This window comes from Chelonia mydas, chromosome 8 (assembly GCF_015237465.2).
Source record: "Chelonia mydas isolate rCheMyd1 chromosome 8, rCheMyd1.pri.v2, whole genome shotgun sequence".
Taxonomy (NCBI): Eukaryota; Metazoa; Chordata; order Testudines; family Cheloniidae; genus Chelonia; species Chelonia mydas.
This window is the reverse complement of record NC_057854.1, coordinates 7,570,669-7,591,406: the sequence shown is the minus strand read 5'-3', so window position 1 is coordinate 7,591,406 and position 20,738 is coordinate 7,570,669. Positions and strand designations below refer to the sequence as shown.

Here is a 20,738-nt window from a genome sequence, read left to right as displayed (position 1 = left end):
CCATTTAGTTTGTAATTAGGCAGTATTCCATGCTGTTTAGAGTTGATGGGTCCAATAACCTCTAGCTGTTCAGTTACTTTATAGGATTAAGCAATACAATTTTCTTCCTTCCCCACTGGTACGAAAAAGGCTTTTCTTTACTATTAGCACAGCTCCTTGACTTTTAAAATGGTAAAAGTCAGTGGTAAAGTAAGTTTATTTGCGATTTTTTAGTATTTGTACTGCTGTAGCATCTTGGAACCCAGCATGTCTCTCCTCCAGGCAGGTTGGTTGGTTTATGTAAATTTTTCAAGAATCCCCAGACCTGTTTTTTAAATCAGTTTCCCCCCATAAGCTCTTCCTCACTCCCAAGTTTTTTGAAGACAACCATTTGTGAGTGTATCAATGCTATTTCCTGCCCTCACTACTTAATGGCCTCTATTACTCATGAGCACCATAGCAGTTTAAATGCCCACTCCTATGTCTTTAAATGGAATCTATGTACCCAGAAAGTGTGTTTATTTCATAGAAGCAGCTGACATTTTAAAGATTTTCATGAGAAAAAAAAATATTCAGGATTTTAAGCTCTTCTATTCCCTATTTCAGATCACACAGGAGTACATGCAAGATAACTATAGCTTCTTTGGTCAATCAAATCTTTAAATATATATATAGGCAACAAGGAATCTTTCTATAGTACTTACAAAGAGTTATTGTTAGAATTTCCAATTTTAGGAGAAAACCCAGCAGGAGTGGGCTGGAGAGCACATAAAGCTACTCAGAGTTGCTGGCAGCTTATTCCATGTGGCTTTGGAAGATTTTTTTTTTCTTTTAATGTAACGGGGGGGGGGTGTAAAATTTTTTATTTGTAAAAATCAGCCATAAATTTGCCTAAGAACCAAAAAGCAGAAAGTGTCCAAAAACCTTTCTACACAGGATCTCTCTGACCTTTTCAAATAGGAAATCAACAAGATCTGCCTTTACCTCTCCTCTCCGCCTTTTCTGTCGGTCTTGAGTCAGGCCCTTTCCTCATCCCTTGACTATTGTCCTCTCCTCCTCTCTGTGCTTAATACTAGTTATATTTTCCCAAGTCCATTCAAAATGCTGCTGGCTCTTCTCTTTGACAACGTTACTCCTTTCGGTCTTTCTTGGCTTGCAATCTCTACTGTATTAGATATTCTTACCTTTACCATTTAGCCCCACCCTATCAGATCTAAAGTACCGAGCTGTCAATTACCCCACCTGTGCTCTTGTATTGATGCCAACATCAATTGCCCATGTATCTTTAAGGTACCTCCATACCTTCTACTATGCCACTAACTGTGTATTGAAAATCTTCCCATCAAAACGTGAGAACTTTATCCTCTTAAATCTCCCCTTAATACCTACCTCTGCCCTAAAACATACAAATCACTGCTGACCTAGTTAGGCAAGTGCAAGCTGCAACTTTTGATCATAATGGCCCTTCTGACCTTAGTATCTATGAATCTATGAAACTTTTGTGTTTCTGCTAACTGTTCACGTTATCATGTCCTCCCAACCCACTCCCATTCTATTTGTTTGTTTTGTTCACCTACTGAAGTCTGTCCAAAACCTAGACTTGTAAGCTTTCTGGGGCAGGGACCGTCTTTTGTGACTTGTCTGTACAGTTTCTGGCACAATGCAGTGCATCTCTCATACTTGGTGGTGGTTCCTTGTAGTTGTAATATAGATTATCATAAAAAGAAAAGGAGTACTAGTGGCATATTTGAGAATAAATTGGTTAGTCTCTAAGGTGCCACAAGTACTCCTTTTCTTTTTGCAAATACAGGCTAACACGGCTGCTACTCTGAAACCATAGATTATCATAGAATATCAGGGTTGGACGGGACCTCAGGAGGTCATCTAGTCCAACCCCCTGCTCAAAGCAGGACCTATCCCCAATTTTTGGCCCAGATCCCTAAATGGCCCCCTCAAGGATTGAACTCACAACCCTGGATTTAGCAGGCCAATGCTCAAACCACTGAGCTATCCCTCCCCCATATATAATATAATCACACCCTAAATTGTATCCTCTGGATTATTAGCCAAAATTTTTGGTGTACTCTTAACTCAAACAGCTTGCTTCCATGTGGAAACATCTGATGTATTAATATTCCAAAGTCAATAAAAATGTTTAAGTTGTTCAGTGCCCCAGGACTGCTGTAATAGTTGGCAAAGGCTTTTCCACAGAAGCCTCAGGCCTACCTTGATTAAAATAATCATGAAGGTGACCACTGCAAGCCAGAGAGAAGGGACATGTTTTTGCATCCCCATAGCGATTAATCGGTGTGCAATTGCAGTCTCCTGGCATTGATACTGTGAGGGAGATGGGAATTGTGTGGAGCGGATAGGGAGAGAAAAGTGAGACCCTCCTTCTCACACTGGGACTCCCCTCCACCCGAGAGGGTCCTTTGAGTCAGAACAGCTACACTGCAATTTTATAGCCCCACAGCCTGAGACCTCTGAGCCCGAGTCAGCTGACACAGGCCATCCATTGGGTCTACTGCCTTAGGCAACAATCACGGACATACAACCTAGCTATGGAGTGAGGAAAAATCATACGCTCAGACACCCTGAGGGTAAGCAGTGTTCAGCTGATAAAGTGAAAGCCAGTCCACGGTGGTGTGTGGATTCTGGTTCATTTATTGAGCACATGACAGATCAGACACAGACAATGTAAAATCACATGTATTACCTGTACTTAAAAAAATTACAATAAATTACTGAAGAATTAGTAAAAGCAATTTTACTAGAGTTGCTCTCCAGAGGTACATGACAGAGGAGGCAGAGAATTAAGAAATATGCATTGGCTGTGAATACAGAGAGAACACCACAAAAGGAAGTAACACTGAACATCGCATAAAATGGTACCTTACTTGGGAACATCTATCAGCTGGCTCCAGTCTTTGTCATTCCCGTCTGTTCTGAACACCAGCCAGAAGCACCAATGTGGCTCACCCTCAGTACTGGGTCTGCACCAGCCCCATGCTAACATTCTTGCTCTCTGCCAGTGAGGCACATGCCACTGGAACACAGATGCTTTTGTAATGAGATGAACAGGTCTGTATGAAAAGAAATGATGATGCTTCCTGGGAGGGGAGGCCCTCCCACAGGGAAGTTACCGTTCCCAAATGGAGCGTCTACTTTCCTCTGGTCCACAGTTAATTTGCAGAGGGTAATCTGTAGCTGCACTCCCTCCAGCTATAGAAGCTTTTAAACTCGCAGGTGAGCTAGTCTGTTCAGATTTCAGGTATTAGAGTGATGGCTGAGAGGAGAGCACCACAACTTTGATCCCGCTTCTGCTTTACTTCTCAGGACTGAGGTGTAAACAGCTCTTTGGACTCCTGTTGTACCGGCAGCCTGGAGATGCACATGCTCCTGGAAAGCCCTGTACTTCAGAGAGGCTACAGGGAACAGTCACAAGTGGCACCAGGTGCTCATGTAAGTTTTCTGCCTCATACAAATCAGATCTGCTGTGGCCCTGTCCACAGTGAGAAACTGATCTGTTAAGGTTCTACCAAGTGATATATTTGCTCTGTGATAATTCAGTGATTGACATGGGCTCTGTAAGCCCGGGTCACACATTGATATTCGACTGGTTTATGACAAATTTACTATGGATCTTTTTAAAAATCAGATCCATCATTAGTATATTAAAATGAAGTAAAATATTGCCAGGAAATTAAATTACAGAAGATATTTTTCTTTTAAAAGCTAATGGCTGTGCTGACGGAAAGGCTGTGAACAAACTAATGTCAGAAGCAACAAGAGTAAGAAAAACAGATCTGTGTACCAACAGCTTGTAACAGCTGGGCTCCAGTAAGCTGATTTCCAGTTCAGGACTTGCATCCACGATTTAACCACTTGGCAGACCCAATATCTTTTTGGGTCCTACTGCTTCTTATGCATCAATGTCAAGGAGCTTGTGGCTTCAGACACAATTCAAAACCACCAATTCCTTGCGTCAAAGAGTTAAAAACAGAGGCTTAGAAAACAAGTGTTTACATGACACTTTCTTGTAAAATGTTGAAAAACCACACGCTACTGGGATGGCAAATCACATCCATAGAAGCCTCCAGATCTGAGAAACTACTGCATTAAAGTCTCAGGATGCTGGGAGCAATGGGATATGATTGCAATACATTTGCCAAGTTACAGTACTGTATCTAAGAACCTAATAAGACTATTTTATAGGCCAAGGACTGAAAGCACTTAGACATACTGCTTAGATCACAGAGTGACAGCCAAAGACGTACAGAGTTTCAAGCTAGGCTGCATCTTCTGTACAAAACTACCCAGGAATCTATAGCAAATGAGGACAGGGCATGGAGTGGCTGTGTTTGAAATAAAACTTCATTAAAAAAGATAACCAGAGGCAGACATGCATAATTTACAGTGGTAATTGCAAGCCTATGGGGCTATCAGGTTCTAACAGCTTTCATGCTCTTGAGAATGTAATGTAATTCCACCAAGCCGGGTCTCCAGAGAGGTGTCTATGTTAAACAGCCACTGTGACAAGCCACTTATTCAGCAGAATCTACTGTAGTTGTTGTGTTGTTATTGGTCTGGGTAAAAAAACTCCTGCCATCTGCCCAATGTCTATAGCCTCACCCTTTATCACCTGAGACATTACTGCTTTCCTTGAGTTCAGCCTGACACTGAGGAGGAGAGATCATAGTCACTGGATGAGCTGAACTGCCTCTCTACTTTCTTCTGCTCTTTTATCTTCAGGCCAATGTCAACCTTCTTCTCAAAGTAGTTTACCAGGGCTGTCTCTGTAAGCATGGAAGCCAAGATCTGCTCAAAGGAGATAGACCAGTCAGTGTCAATGGTGCTGCCATACCTTGCAGCTGAACTGCTAGCTTCACAACCAACCAGGACTGTGTCATCTGCAATATCTTCACACTGCAGGGAACCCGTGCTAACCATGGAGTAGGAAGACATGGACATATCGTCTTTGGTTTCATCATCTGACGGGAGCTGTATAGGAGATCCTGATCCTTCTCCACCATCCCCATCTCCTTGAATTTGTTTTTCCTGATGGGTTTTTCCAGCCTGGATATCGCCAGAAGCTCTGTCTTCAGGGTCAGCTTGGGGTTGCTGCTCCACTGCTGAATTTTGACTGTGTTCAGACGTTGGTGACTCCTCTTCACTTTCAGCATCGGTATTATTTGCTTTGCAGTCATCAGTCTTCTTCATGGGTCGGTTGGAGAATTTTTTTCCAACTTCCCCAATTCGTAGGAGGAGGCTGGCTACAGTGGCAATGGCATGGTACAGCTCTTGTTCCACTGGGTCCTCACTGAACATGTTGTAAAGGGTCTTGCATAACTCTATAAACTGCTCCTTTAAAAACAGAAAATGAAACCACAGCAAAGATTATGAAACCTCCACTAAATCTACAATGGTGGATGAACTATGAGCCACCTACTGAGAAGCAGTGACTCCTATTAGATCATCCTGTATTAGATCATGCCCTCCAAGTAGCAGCTTATGTTTTCATGATGCAGGACACTTACTAATATGTAGTCTAATATTTTGCATAGTGCTCCATCTTCTAAAGGTAGTGAAAACCCTAGGCAGTGTATAACTCCGGGGAATGGCATTAAGGGGATGTTTGAAACACACTGCACTGGAGGGGAGCCTTTGTTTAGAGTTCTAATCAGAGGAGGAGGGTTAAATGTACCTGATTTTCACCACTGGAAATATGTCAAGTTTGAAACAAAATTAGTTTAGTTTATAAGTAAAATCTCAAACTAATCCTCCATCGGATGCATGTCCATATAACAGAACCACTAGAGTTTGACATCATTAGAACTCTAAATATTGAAACAGCAAGGAATGCTGTAAGGGTTAAAGTGCATTGGCAGAACTGTGAGCCTGTTGTATCCTGCCTTACTCCATCCCTGCTGTAAATCGCTCAACTGGAAACACATTCTCGGTTCACTTCCTACCTGGTTCATTTTCGGGAGATCCTTGATGGTTTCTTTCTTGGAATACTTTTCCTTGGCCCACATTCGCAGGTAGTATCTGTAATCCTGGGGGCTGGTACCCTTCTCCTCTGCAAGGCAAGACTAGATCATTAGAGTCAGGGGATTAATGGATTGAGATGCCAAACCAACCAAGTTTCCTTCTCTGACAAGGTTACTCACCTAGTGGATGGGGGAGAAGCAGCAGACATGATATATCTTGATTTTAGTAAGGCTTCTGATACTATTCCACATGACATTCTCATGAGCAAACTAGAGAAATGCAGTCTAGATGAAATTTCTGTAAGGTGGGGGCACAACTGGTTGTAATACTGTACTCAAAGAAAAGGAGTACTTGTGGCACCTTAGAGACTAACATTTATTAGAGCATAAGCTTCATCGGATGTATCCGATGAAGTGAGCTGCAGCTCACGAAAGCTTATGCTCTAATAAACGTGTTAGTCTCTATGGTGCCACAAGTCCTCCTTTTCTTTTTATGGATACAGACTAACACGACTGCTACTCTGAAACCCGTACTCAGAGAGTAGTTATCAATGGTTTCCTGACAAACTGGTGAGAAATATCTAGTTTAGTCCCACAGGTGGATCTAGTACTATTCAATATTTTCATGAAGGTCTTGGATAATGGAGTGGAGAGTATGCTTATCAAATTTGTTTATGACATCACACTTGCAAACACTTTACAGGATAGGATTACAATTCAAAACAACCCTGACAAATTGGAGAATTGGCCCAAAATTAACAAGATGAAATTTAAAAAGGCCAAGTGCAAAGTACTACACTTAGCAAGGAAAAATAAAGCGGGGAATAACTGAGTAGGTGGTAGTCCTGCTGAAAAGGATCTGGAGGTTATAGTGGATTGCAAATTGAATGAGAGTAAATAATGTGATGCAGTTGTGAAAAAGGCTGACATCATTCTCGGATGTTTTAACAGGAGCATCATATGTAAGACAGGAGATAACTGTCTCACTCTACTTGGCACTGGTCGCCTCAGCTGGAATACTGTGACAATTCTGGGTGCCCTACTTTGAGGAAGATGTAGTCAAAGTGGAGAGAGGACAAACGTGATAAAAAGTTTAGAAAACCTGATTTATGAGGAAAGGTTAAAAAACTGGGCACGTTTGAAAAATGAAGACTGAATGGGGCCCTGAAATTTGAAAATGGTTATGTTAAGGCCTAAAAAAACACTGACGAATTATTTTCCATGTTCATTGAAGGATGGGACAAAAAGTAATTAGTTTAATCCACAGCAAGGGAGATTTAGGTTAGAGGATAGGAAAATCTTTCTAATTATAAGGGTAGTTAAGCACTGGAATAGGCTGCTAAGGGAGGTTGTAGAATCACTGGAAGTTTTTAAGAACAGGATGGACACACACGTCAGGCATTGTCTAGGTTTACTTGGTCCTGCCTCAGTGCAAGGAGGCTGGAATAGATAACCTCTTGACGTCCCTTCCAGCCCTACATTTCCACGATTCTATGCTTGTAAGAATACTGTTTTAGAGGATTTCACTGACGACGACTCAGGAGATGAGACCACAGGGAACGGCACTCTGCTTCTAGAGTTTTTCTTATGTGATGCAGAGGAGCAAAACAAACACTTCTGCAATCAGCTTGGCAGGTATGAAATAAACTCTGCTTTTCTGTAAATTTTGCAGTTCTGCAGTTCATGGCTGGTGAGTTAAGGCCTCTCTAGTGCATCAAGACCCTTTCAGCTTGGAGGCTGTTACCATATCAGAATCAGCAAGGCATAAAAATTTCCTTGACCACATTACATTGTGCCTCTTTCCATGAGCAAAGCCTTGAGAGGTTTCCTATGCTAGAGTAAAGGGGTAGGAGTTAAAAAACTTGACATTACACGAATGACAAAACTGGGAAATGCCAGGGAGCTACTACTTGTCCACATTAGGGAATAGTTAGTTACCTTTTTCTTTGGAATCCCCATTTCTCCCTCCTCTGTCTTCCTGAGTAGCTGCTTCTAAACAAACATTGATATTAGAAAAGTGACTCAGTGAATATCCTATTACTGCACAGTGTACAAGACAAACTTACATATCCAGTATAGTACAGACATGAGTATTTTTAATAAAATTAGGGCTAGCTTTCCTACACCATTCCCCTACAGCACATAGCGGGACTGAAAAAGCCACAGCTTGAAAAATCTACTTGCACACAGTAAGTAGGAAGCTTTTCCAGGTGAGTATCAAGTTTGCAGAATATGAGTTTACATTTTAAAAAGTTCATAAGCCCTGTGGTTCCAAAGGTTACCTGTTACTCATATTTGGAAAGTCAACTCCTTGGGCTGTGAGGTGTCTCCTAAAATTTCCAAGACTTATGGCATTGTCTAACATAGCAGTTGTCTTAATTTTTTCCACTGGTGCAGCTTAACAGCTGGTAGCAGTGATGCTGGCAGACTAGGTGCCAGTTCATGCTAAGATCCCTAGGTTTCAACTGAACACTGACAAATACATAACTGGAAACACTCTGGCTCCCCCATGTGTTAGTATTATTAAAATAGGCCTTAGTTATAAAAATGTGTTTAGACTTTATGGAATGCTTGTAAATTGCTGCATGCATTAATCTCACTTATAATATCTGTAGATCCCATGTCACAAGGTAACACATACAGGTAATGCTCTGTAACTGCGAATCACCAGTCAGGAGAGAAGCATTACCAAGTGTGAAATACTAGCTTGCCACAGGAGGTGTTATCTCCTGTCCAACAAAAGAAGACCCATAAACACTAGACAAATCACTGTGGAACACGAGAGGACAAAAAACTGTTGATTGCTCTCCTCATCCCCAACTGAAAAGGAGACATGCAACTGAATTCCTCCTAACAGCTGAACTTGCAACTTGAAGCAGAAGGGGGAAAGCAGTAAAAGGCGGTAACAACAAGAAACTGTATCCTTTATGCTGCTTGGACTCTGAGGGGGCAAGTACTAGTAAGCATAAGCAAAAGATCCCCAATGCTTAGCCTGGGTTAGCCCTAAGGGACATATAGAACTTGCATATTACAGAAGTTTCAATTACCTTTTGAAACAGTGGAACTCATTTGTGTGAATGTGTTTACCTGCTTTAACCTTGTAAATAACTCGTTTCCTTTTCCTAGTTAATAAATCCTTAGATGGTTTATTATAGGATTGGCTACAAGGGTTGTCTTTGCTGTAAGATCTAAGGTGCAATTGACCTGGCGTAACTGACTGGTCCTTTGGGACTGGGAATAACCTGAATATTGCTGTAGTACTTGGTGTAAGTGACTATCACAAAGGTAAGCTTATCTGGGTGGTAAGATAGATCAGAGTACGCAAGGGGACTATCTGTGACTTCATGTTGAAGCTGTATAGTGCTTGAGGAGTTCACACTTGATAATAGGTTAGTGAAATTTAAGTGCAGAACTCACAACCAATTTGGGGTTTGTGCCCTGCTTCTTAACAGTCTGCCCTGAGGTTGTTATTCATGTTCTTGAGCGACCACAGGACAGCTTGACATTAGCAATGGTAGAAGTTTGAAGAAAAGTGTTAGCATTACACAGCCTGTGAATGAATAGATGAATAGGCAGGAAAGGAAAGAGGGAGAAGGAGAGATTGATGGGATAAGTGGGCAAAGAGAAATATGGTACAAAGGGATAGGTAAGAAAAGAGCACAATATGGGGAAAGGAAGAGAGAGAGAGCTAAGGATGAGATGAAATAGACATGGAAGTTAACTAAGCCCCATGATCTATTATAAGAAAGAAAAAGTGGAATGAGCCCCGGAAAGGAAAGAAGATACAACAAAAGCAAGAGAAATTAAATATATAAAGATGATGGAACAGTATTAGATAAATATATTATTCAAATGTCACCAACGTTATTTGAGTAATTTATTTGACACTGTTATTCAACGAGCTCTTTAGAGTAGGGGTCTCCAAACTTTTTGAATCACACACCCCCAGGGCCAGCTCTGGGGAAGCAAAAAAAAAAGAGCTGCCGCCGGCGTGCCGCTGAAGACGGAGCGGGGAGAGCCGGGCTGCACTCCTCCTGCCACCGAAGACGGAGGGGGGAGAGCCGAGCTGCGCTCCTCCTGCCACGCACCCCCACGGATGGTCTTGCGCGCACCCCACTTTGGAGACCACTGCTTTAGAGGGTCACACCTTATTTGGCTAATACATTATTCAATACATATTAGTGAAATTTATCAAATAATATACTTAATCCTTTTATTCTGCTATTTGATCAGCCATAGCAGTAAGTTAAATTTTAAAAAGCGTATTAAATAGAAAGTTGATTGACAATGCTGTAGTACACATTAAATACTACACAACTCTTCCTTCCTTTAAGCTGCAAGGCTCCGGAGAAGCCCTGGTGATGGCACTGCTATCTTTACATTGGCTAGTAGACTTAGTTCTCAGCCTAGTAGGTGTCAAGTAAATTTTTCAATGGGAATAGCATTGCCAAATTCCACTGGAGGAACTATAGGTCAAACTTTTTCTCAAGGCCAAAGCCTCTAATTAAAATTAGTCACCTTTGGTTATAACAGAGTTGTAACCCAGTAAATAGAATAAACACAGTTACTGAAAGGCATCTAAAATGCACATGAGGCAAACAAACGAAGTGCTAGGTATAGCATTGCATGTATAGAGGGAGTGCCAGTGGAAAGCAGCAATAAAATAATTTCATGGTATTTTACATGGCACTTTAGTGCTGGCAGACTATTTTAGCATAATAACAAAGAGCTCAGGGTGTGTGCACACCCTAGAGACTAACCTTGAGACTCACAGTGCAAGAAGAAATCCAGCTCTGAGACAAAAGGAGATACTGGAGCAGCAGAGAGAGGATTTGAGGGCAGGGTAAATCCAAGGGAAAACAGAGAGTGGGCCAGACACAGAGACACACATAAAAAAGGTGGGGGGGGAAAAAAAAAAAAAAAAAAAAAAAAGAGACACAGTGAGACTCCCTGAACTTGGAAACAGGAAAGACAGGTTGGTAAAAGCAGACAGCATCATTAACATTCCTCCTCAGCAGTCTGCGTGAGAGTGTTTCACAGCATGCTGCATTCTCTTCTAGAAAAGCAGAGATTAAACAGCCCATCAACTGACTCATCTTCCCCATGCAACGAGAAGCAACCCTAAAACACTTCTACTGATCAACCCTGCTTTAGAGGGTCACCATTCAAACTGCACAGACTTGTGCGACACTTGCAGCCTTCATCTCTTAGGTTAGAGCGGGTGTTATGTTACCTTCTGTCGAGATATCCTCTGTGAAATAACTTGTGGCCTCCAGAGCAGACTCAGCCTCTTCTGAGATCAGAGCTGTACATGCAGAGAAAGGCAGAGAGAGAGAGCAGAAGATGATAGGGTGACTGAGACACCTCTCCTCTCCCATCTGCCATCATGTAACATCCCTGTGGAAACTACAGCACTTACTTACACTGATAATTCATATATATCAATGGTTTGGTTTTTGTTTTTTTTTAATATTTAGCTGTCCTTCAATGCAATTTAGTAGCTGGAAATGAGGCTGGCTATATAACCAGCTTTCTGCAGATCATCAGCAAATTCTTCGTAGATCAGTCTGAGAACCACTGAGGTAGGCTATCCATTCATTCCCCTCAGTAGGTGGGAACACAAAAAAAGCTTTATTGAAATATCTAGCAAAACACGTAAGGATGCTCCTCAGCCAGTGTGATAGCTACCATTGGGTGTCAGAGAAGGAGGGAGAAGAGATCACTCACCTGGAGGCAGGTGCAATTTGTAAAGTAGTTTAAGCTTCTCAGTCAGGTCACCATGATACATCCCACCTGTGGGGGAAAGGATGAAATAAATAGCCCTTAGTGTTAAGAGTCACTGACAGCTCACAGGGGCCATCAAACAGACCCCTAGAGTTCCCATATAAGCAAGGGGAAGCTGAAAAGATATGCAGCTACAGCTCCTGTACAGAAAGAAATCTGTGCTGCTGCATCCTGCACAATGTCTAACTTGTTTAGCAAGAAGGCATTTCTCATTCTGTAATGACATCGTCCTCCCTCCTGGATGAATTCTATTGTCTCTCTATGGTTATGTGCTCAGAACAGTGGAAAACTTTGATAAAACATTCCACAGCATCTCTAGAAAAGACACTTACTCATTCCTGTAACAAACTCCTTGAAGTTAATGAGAGAGTCCCTGTTCTCATCTAGAAGCCGGAACATTCGCCCTGCCAGCACAGGTGTGTGGAGGCCACAGGACCAGAGGGTTAGACTGGCAAACAGCTCTCTGAACTGCTCCAGGTCAATGCGATACTGCTCCAGGTAGGGCAAGCTCTGATCTCGGTGGGCAGCTGCAGTGCGGCTGCTCCCCCAGTAACAGCTCGTCAGGTGTTTTGCCTTTGAGGGGAAAGGGTTAATAGGTCAAACCATTAATAGTTACACAAACCTTCATGCTTAGGGACTCAATTAAACCTCACAGACAAAGACACTGCGTAGCCAGAGAAGAAACTTTTGCTCATACATCTATTTTTCTCCTCCCCTTATTTATTCCTAAGGTCCATGTGTGATCATGGCTGAGCTCTGAGAAATGAAGGAAGAGGATTTGATCAAACTAGAAAAAAACTGATTTCAAGGAGAACAAAAGGCACTATCAGATTTGGATGAAGACTCAGGCAGAGATTTGAGTACACAAGATTTGTCACAGTGCTAGAATGAAAGTTTTATGAATAAGTCATACCATCTTGCTTTGCTACGTCTACAACATCGTGCAACTGAGTATTTCAAAGGCATCACAAACACTGAGTCTTATTGCTCTCATGAGGTAGGGAACTTTCATCCCATTTTTACATATGGGCAAACTGAGGCACAGAAGGGTTAAGTGACTTGCCCAAGATTACAAAGCAAGTCAGTGGCAGAGCTAGGAATAAAACCAAGGTCTTCTGAATCCAAGTCCTCTACTCTAGCCACTAAACATTCCTTTCCAACATTGCCAGCATCTCTCCCTGACGAATATCATTTAAATGCTGTGAACAGTTTTCCACATCTTTGTAAAAAAAAAAAAAAAAATCAGACATACTAGAGCCAGTCTCACTGGCACCATGTACCCCAGAGCCCCACTTCTGCTTTTGACAGATCAGATTCTGGATAGAAATACAATGCTATTACTACCCCATCCACTCAATCTTGGATATCTATCTGTATATCTGAGGCAGAGTGACTAGGACACATTCTTCCCCATGCCAGGTCCCTACCTTGAACACCACATAAAGCTCTTCTAGTTGTTCCATAGAAAAACCAATGTCACCAGATATAGCTCGGACCTAAAGTAAGGGAGAGAAACAGAATGAACATTTATTACTCCTAAACTGGAAAATTTATTCACTTACTGTAAGAAACAATATTTTATATACCATGAAAAAGGCCAAGAGACTTGACTAAGGTACAGAGGAGGAAGGAGTGTTATAGTGATTTTGAACTGAAGGAAAACAGTCTCACCTCTCTGAGTTGCTAGGACAGGATGATGCCAGCAACTGCTGACACAGAGAACAGCTGTACCCTCCTTGAACGAGGAGGGTAAACACAGTAAAAAGCTGCTCAAAGTGTTAAGTATGTTTTCTGCTCTGACTGCATTGTAATTGGAAGTGAGAACAAGTGACATGTCACCTCTTTGCCTTTGTTTCACTTTGTGGCTTTCCAATGCCCCTATTGTCAGACATCTATAGCGCAGGTGCTACAGGGAACAGGTTTCACAACTGGCACAAATAGAAGAGTAAAGTGGCAGTAAGATGCAGATGCTCCTCCTCCGTCCTAGTCCTCTGTGGGTTCCCAACATCACAGCACACACTCTGGGTGGGAAGGACAGCAGTATCTACCATCCTGCAACCCTCAAAGAGCCAAGATGAAAAGTAACAAATACAGGCAGCTCTAACCAATGGAAAGTGTTACAAAGGTTCATACTGGCAATGATTTGCCTATAATTCTACCAGGATCACATCTTAGCACTTCAACTGTTTCCTCTGCTCTTCAGCCCAACTTGTTAGACTAGATCAATGAGAGCTAAATGTCAGCAGATATATTTTCCACATTAACCATCATCCCTTTAGTCACCACATCCTGGGTTTGCTATAGAGCAGATTTTCAGAGGACTCAAAGCAAAATGTGCTACATTAACATGCCAACTGGTAGCTCATTTAATCTGGGTGTTACATACCACACTCCTCTTGGCTGTGTCCTCCAGGGATTGGATCACCTTCAATCTTTGCTTAAAGCGCATCTGCTCAATGTCATCTGCCCTCAAGTTGCTGAATTTCTACAGTAAGGAAGAAAAGCACATCGGGTCACCCCCATGTACCAATGAGACAAGTCTCACATTCAGTGACATATTGTTTCCCAAATCAGGAATCACCTTAGAAGTGACCTGAAAGGGAAAAAAATGACTTTTTGTCAATAGAGATGGTCTGCTAAGACTCTTTTGTTAATGGTGGGTGGGAAGACAGAGAGGAAGAGAGAGTAGCAGAGAAAAGAAATCCACCTGAAAAACTAAGTCTTTTCCCAATTTTCCTCATTGCATTGAGGAAGAGGATGTGTCAAGTGTGCACTGATAACTGCCCTGGTAATTAAACATAAAAATAAACTATTTTCTCCCATGCAAATACACTGTTGTCATCATCCATGAAGAGTTACTTCTGGAAAAGTGTAATTGGGAACCAGGGAGAATGCCTGCTATTTCTGTAATATGGCCTATAGGATTCATGGCTGCTGCTGCCACCACTCCCAGGTTAGCAGACTCCAGGTCATCCAGCTATCATCACAACACAGACACCGCAGAATGGGATTCATGGGCATGCCAAACCTGGCACGATGAGTTTGGTGCAGATACGTTACTCACAACTCTCCAAAAGTTTATCCCCAAAACATTCCTTTTTCATTCCAATATTCAGTAATTAAGTTGCCTCTACAATTCCCTGGCATTGGCTCACCCCACGTGCAAAATAACAGTCTAAAGCTTTTCTCCAGAGAGTGGAGGGAATCTCTGACCTATCAGCTTTAGTAGGCACTGAGAATCAATTTTCAATTTTAGTTAGCATGGTTGGTGAGATTTCATGGAATCTGAAAAGAAGAACAGAGTTGAAGTCCCGTCATATTTAACATGAAGACTCGTGGCCCAATTCCGCATCCCTTGCACAATCCATATTCTTAGGCCTTATCTACATTACAGGGAAAATTTGATCTAAGCTACACAATTTGAGTTATGTGAATAGCGTAACTCAAATCGATGTAGCTTAGATCTACTTACCAAGGGGTCTACACTACGCAATGTTGACAGAGAGTCTCCTGTCGACTCCCCCTACTCTTCTCGATCCAGTGGAGTACAGGAGTCGATGGGAGAGCGATCTGTGATTGATTCAGTGGATCTTCACTAGACCTGCTAAATCGACCACCAATACATCGATCACCACAGCATCAATCCTCTGGTAAGCGTAGACAAGCCCCTAGTGAAGCCAATGAGTCTTGGCTGCACAAGGAATGCAGGACTGGACCTTAAGTGGCAAAGATCACTCAAGTAAATATTAATCTTGCCTCTGACCTCATAGGATGTTTTGATGAGTTCAAAGATGTCAACTTCAAGCGGTGGCTCATCTCCACTTGTGAGTAAGGCATGCAGGTGTGGGATAGGTGGAGAAATACTCTGCCGATTAACTACATTGTCCAGGTACCTGTGGGGATAAACAAGAACAAAGGCAGGGCTCTGGATTAACACAATCTCAAGAATTAACAAAAAAGCAAGTAAGATCTTAAACATACTATTTCCACTTCCTTTGGACAATCAATCTCATTGGCTGGAATAAATTTATTTCTTCCCAGCTAGCCTGCCTAGCACCACTGATGTCTTTCACTCTAGTACAATCAGTTCTCATTTAATTCTTCAGAGCACCTGTTTTTAATGAGATTTCAGAAAAATAAGGTGCAGGTGGTGGCATGTTTGGAATGGATCAACATTTAACTTTGCTACAGGAAGCCTTCTTACATTTGCTACATTACAGGAAGATTTGCCTCATCAGGTTTTAGGATGCTCCTCCCACTAGGAGCTGTTACTGACAGTGAATCAGAATTCTCTCTAGATTTGGTAGCAGCAACCTTTCAGACTTCAAACTCAAGCTAGACAGCAGGGATACATCATGCCAGGATGGGCTTTGGAAAATATGATGGAACCCTTCAGACCTTAGCTTTCTATCGTGAGACCCCATTTTCTGGATGCTGTAGAAGAAAGTCAACTGAATGCTTTTGGATTCCTGAGGGTAGAACAGAATGGGTCTTTCTTCATAGTGTGATGCTGTATGATTCAATGTCACCATTTAGATAATTGATACTACCATTGTTATACAACTGCAACAAATCTTGTACAAAGTATGTCATGTAAGGTGTCGATAGAAAAGTTATGATTTGGTAAGTATGATTATCCTGTTTATATGCATGCATCATTTTAGTATCTGAAGTTATGAATATTGGCTATGTATTGGCATCATACATATGTGTTGTATTCCTGGGTAACACCCACCAGGTAAAACTTACATTAAGGCCAAACAGCTATGTACTGATGGCCCAGCAAGGACATTCAGCTCTCCCAATGGGCCATACGAAACTCACTCTGCCCAGGTAGCTCTTTCTGTGGACACCACAGCAAGAATACGGGCAATGGCTACCCCCTGTGAGTCATCAAGCCATGTGAGGACATGGGATATGATCATGTGACCCTGGACTCCATCTTAGGCCAGTAACTTTCCACAGAGACAGTAAATTTCCAGGCATATGGCAAAGGATATAAAAGACCCCTGAGCTATCTCCATTTTGCCTCTTTCCTGCCTTGATTCTCTGGACTGTGGATTTACAACTAAAAGGAGCATTTTGAAATACGGACTGAAGACCTTCCAATCTTTTGGAAGTTATCAGAGAGATCTTACAAGCCAACAGTCTATTCCATCACTGCTACAAACCTGATATAAGGATGTTGCTATTATTTGTATGTATATGATCAATTAACATTATTCACTCTCTTCTTTTTCTCTTTTATTATTAAAACTTTAGTTTTAGTTACTAAAGGATTGACATCAGTGTGATTATTGGGTTGAAAGTTCCGAGTTATATATTGACCTAGCTAAATGGCTGATTTCTTGGGATTAGAAGAATCCTATATTTGATTAAACTGGTTTTCAGTAACTACTCAGACAGTGTCTGGGTGGGGAGAGAAGGGCTGGAATGCCTAAAGAAACTGAATTTTTGACTTCCTGTTAACCATTGTGGTGAGACAGAAGTTTACTTTTATTACTGGATTGGTATAATCTAACGTTAGAATAACCAGCAGTTTAGGGTGAGTCTGCCTTATTTCTCAGCAGTTTGTCCTGAATTTGGCATCCTCAGCTGTGACCCACTGAGACACCATGACATCTACTAAAGACAGTTCGAACTGCTAAGCAATGAAGATTGTGAGAGCATGAAAAATATTAAGGATTTCACACCAGAGTGGAAGGGCGAGTACCACTGCCGTTCACTTAATTACAAAGAAGAAGAATGAGGGCTACCTGCCCAGGACAGTCATGGCTTCGCCTTCATCACAGCAGTTTAGCAGCTTCTCCATGTTAGCATCCAGGATGGCCAGAGACACCTGCAAGATAAGCTTGATGCCCTCGTAGAAGAAGCAGTCAACAATGACCACAGCACTCTCAAAGGGCATGACGCTAAGGAAGAGGGTGAGGAACCAGGAGAGAGAAATGGTGGAAATCACTCCCAACTCCTGCATCTTCTCTGACAGCTGTGGAAGGTAGTCTCGCGTGAGCTCCTCAAAGATGCCTTGGTCCACTAATGCACCTGAAAAGACAAGGGGGAAGTGACAATTTGCTATCGCGGGACTGGGCACAAAGTAATGTAAGTCTATGCTAGTTGGATAAATATTGATTCTAGTCACAAATCAGCCAGTTTTCAACAGAACTGAAATCAACTAAGGTTGGTCATATGTATTTCCTGGTTCCCTCTTTAATACAACTGAAGAGATCTGCATACACATGTGAATATCATGTGATCTGCTACTCTACACCCTGCGGTGAGCAAGTCATTAATTGATCTGTATATCCCACCAGACGAAAGAGTGGTGGGGTGAACGATTCTTGTTCTAAAAATAATGTCACAGAAGCAGAGAGATTAGAATTGAAGAAATGTGTGGGACAATCGCCTACAGCATATACTTTAGTGCTTTATCCAGTCTAATTTTAGAAGTTCCAAGCAATGCGGCTTCCACAACTTCCCTTGGGAGACTATTCTAAAACTGAACTGATCTCACAATGAGGAAGTATTTGATAGTCAGGTTATTTTTTTTCCCCTAATTTCATCCCATCATTCCTATTTATACCCTTGAGTACCAACCTAAATAACTCCTGCCACCATTCCTTTGTGTTTACACCCTTCAAATACTTGGTAGACTCCCCACCCCTTCGTCATGTACACATGTAGCTCTTTTAAATCTTTCCATGTAAGTCTAGCCCGCCAGCCCCTTCCCATTTCTGATTCTCTTCTCTGTCTTCCCTCCAATTAATAGTTGTCTGGTCCTGAAGGGTTAAGAACTGAATTATTACAGGGAGAATAACTGGATATTTAGAATTTGCAGGAAATTCTTTACACATCATTAATGAGGTCAAAGCTTTCATCGGCTAGTGTCCCACACTCTTTCAAATGCACTATGTTTAATGGTCTGTTAATAAACACGACTGTCTTTCTTTCCTGAGTTCTGCTGATTGTATAATAGAAGGAAATGCCAGCCCCCATGATGAATTTGACAGACTCACCCACTACCCTGGAATTGTAGTAGTCTGGCAGCATCCGCTCACACAAGGCCACTAGGATCCAGAAAGCCTCTTCCTCATTGCAGTACAGCAACAGTACCGACGTCACGATGTTCATGGCCTGGGAGCAGGTAGAGCAACACAAACATGCATGGAGAGAAAAATACCACATTAGCTGAGGATATTCAGGAAGGTAATGGGACACTATAAATGTGAGATAAATGTGGTTAGAATACTATGCTCCTATGGATAAGGTAGGAGACCAGGAGTCTGAAGATCTATGTTCTGTTTCCAGCTAACCGCTCTAGGCCTCAGCTCCTGCAGCTGTGAAATGGGGATAGCTCCACGCATCTTTGTAAAGCACTTTGATCCATGGATGCAAAGTATTAGTATTAATTAACCAGGTTACTAAAACCTTGAAAAGGGTATTTATGCTGAGAGAGTTTTTGATAGAGCAGTGTGAAGGGGGCTGTAAATATCCAAAGGATAGATAAAACAATTCAGTTTCTACATACTCTGGATATCCTATAGCGGTTTACAAATGAGTTTGATGCAGGCTGTGCACGGTCAATACAGCTGTCTTCATAATCTCAGCTAGTTCTCATGCACTACTTAGGAAACTAGAAGGTGCTTTTACTGAGTGAGAAAAAGTTAGACAGGACACTGGGGCTCTCCCCAATCTAATAAAATATTCTGTGGCTCACAGCCACTAGAATTATTTCCAGGGCTGTAAGTAATAAAACCCAAGTTAGCAGAGTATGGTTTCAATCCATCGACCTCTGGGTTACGGGCCCAGCATGCTTCCGCTGCGCCACTCTGATAGGCAGAACAAATGGATTTAACATCACATCCAAAGGACAGTTACAGTTTTACAACACAGCAGCCCCTGCCTTAGCGCTAGAGTATAAGGGCATCATCAAGGAGGATCCCAAATTCCAGTGTGAAACTTCTTTAAAATGGGGGTTTGACTCTCAGTAATGTCCAAAGTGTGGGGTGGCTAATCCATACTCCCCTCTTACCTGACAGTACCCGATTGTGGGGTTTCGGAACGCGTAAGCTGTCAGGACCCTCCGAAGGGCAGCGATTCCCAACTCATTCTGAAAGGCAGGGTGCTCTGGCATGGAACGGTGCAGGTCTCGCTCAATTTCCTCTGTGGCAAGGCTGTATTTCCCCATTGACTTTTCCACCAGCTCTGCATAGTACCCAGGAAGCGTCACCATCTCATTCCAGGCCCCTACAATGACAAAGGCATTGCTTCACTCACTTGTCCCCAAAGTTTCAGTGAAGGGGCAGATAGGGGACGGTACACAGACTCGAATACAAGCAGATCCCAAAGTTCAGAAACAAATCTGCAGATAAATCAGGTAATTCCCCAGCTTCTAAATGTTACAATTCTGACAAAGACGACTATGTAGCACCTGGGAGAAGAGAGAATTTCCTGTCACTGTACTGTCATGCAGCCCTAGCAGGCAACAGATCATAATCTCTTCAGAAAGCACCTGCTGGCCTACTGCATTCAGATTGTGAGAGAAACTGGGTCTCTCTAAAGCTTCATGCAGCTGGAGTACACCGGGGAGTAAATGATTAATTTAGAAATAAATGTGATCTACTTAGATATGAACATTTAACTCTTGCAACCTCGGAAATTTGCAGAAGGCCTGATATTTGTTAACTGCAGAAGGGCTACCCGTTACCTGGGAACTGTCTTGAGTGTACAGTAGAGCCTTTTACCTGAGAACAAGAGCCACAACTCTCCACGAAGATTCTCTGGGATCCCTTTTAGTACCAATTCACGGGTCTTGGCTGTGCGATACATACACATTCCTCGCCCATACTCGAAGAAATGAATATTCCATGACTCTTCCTTCATCTTCTCCTTTGCCTAAGAGGAAAAAACAAACAGAGCCTTTGGATGGACTAAAGCATTTTCATCAAGTTCACCTATAGAATGAGAGGTTTCAGAATACTCAAGCCT

The 20,738-nt window shown here is 42.2% G+C and overlaps 1 protein-coding gene across 11 annotated transcripts in view; it reads right to left on the bottom strand.

The window, feature by feature from the left end:
• Positions 1–2,625: 2,625 nt before the first annotated feature.
• The window catches only part of TBC1D9B (TBC1 domain family member 9B), a 38,458-nt gene continuing 20,345 nt past the window's right edge, over positions 2,626–20,738 (bottom strand). For 6 of the 11 annotated variants that reach the window (XM_037906405.2, XM_043552585.1, XM_043552584.1 and 3 more), the window contains 14 exons: positions 20,495–20,645; positions 19,783–19,997; positions 18,767–18,884; positions 17,510–17,795; positions 15,517–15,646; positions 14,140–14,238; positions 13,181–13,249; positions 12,086–12,326; positions 11,697–11,762; positions 11,203–11,274; positions 10,730–10,780; positions 7,908–7,961; positions 5,952–6,058; positions 2,626–5,343 (listed from right to left, as the gene is read on the bottom strand). In XM_037906405.2, coding sequence (XP_037762333.1) covers positions 4,648–5,343; positions 5,952–6,058; positions 7,908–7,961; positions 10,730–10,780; positions 11,203–11,274; positions 11,697–11,762; positions 12,086–12,326; positions 13,181–13,249; positions 14,140–14,238; positions 15,517–15,646; positions 17,510–17,795; positions 18,767–18,884; positions 19,783–19,997; positions 20,495–20,645 — 2,355 coding nt within the window. In that variant the 3' untranslated portion in view covers positions 2,626–4,647. Of the gene's footprint in view, positions 5,344–5,951; positions 6,059–6,078; positions 7,803–7,907; positions 7,962–10,729; positions 10,781–11,202; positions 11,275–11,696; positions 11,763–12,085; positions 12,327–13,180; positions 13,250–14,139; positions 14,239–15,516; positions 15,647–17,509; positions 17,796–18,766; positions 18,885–19,782; positions 19,998–20,494; positions 20,646–20,738 lie in introns of those variants that run through there. The other 5 variants (XM_037906406.2, XM_043552582.1, XM_043552583.1 and 2 more) reach the window with 3 other exon arrangements.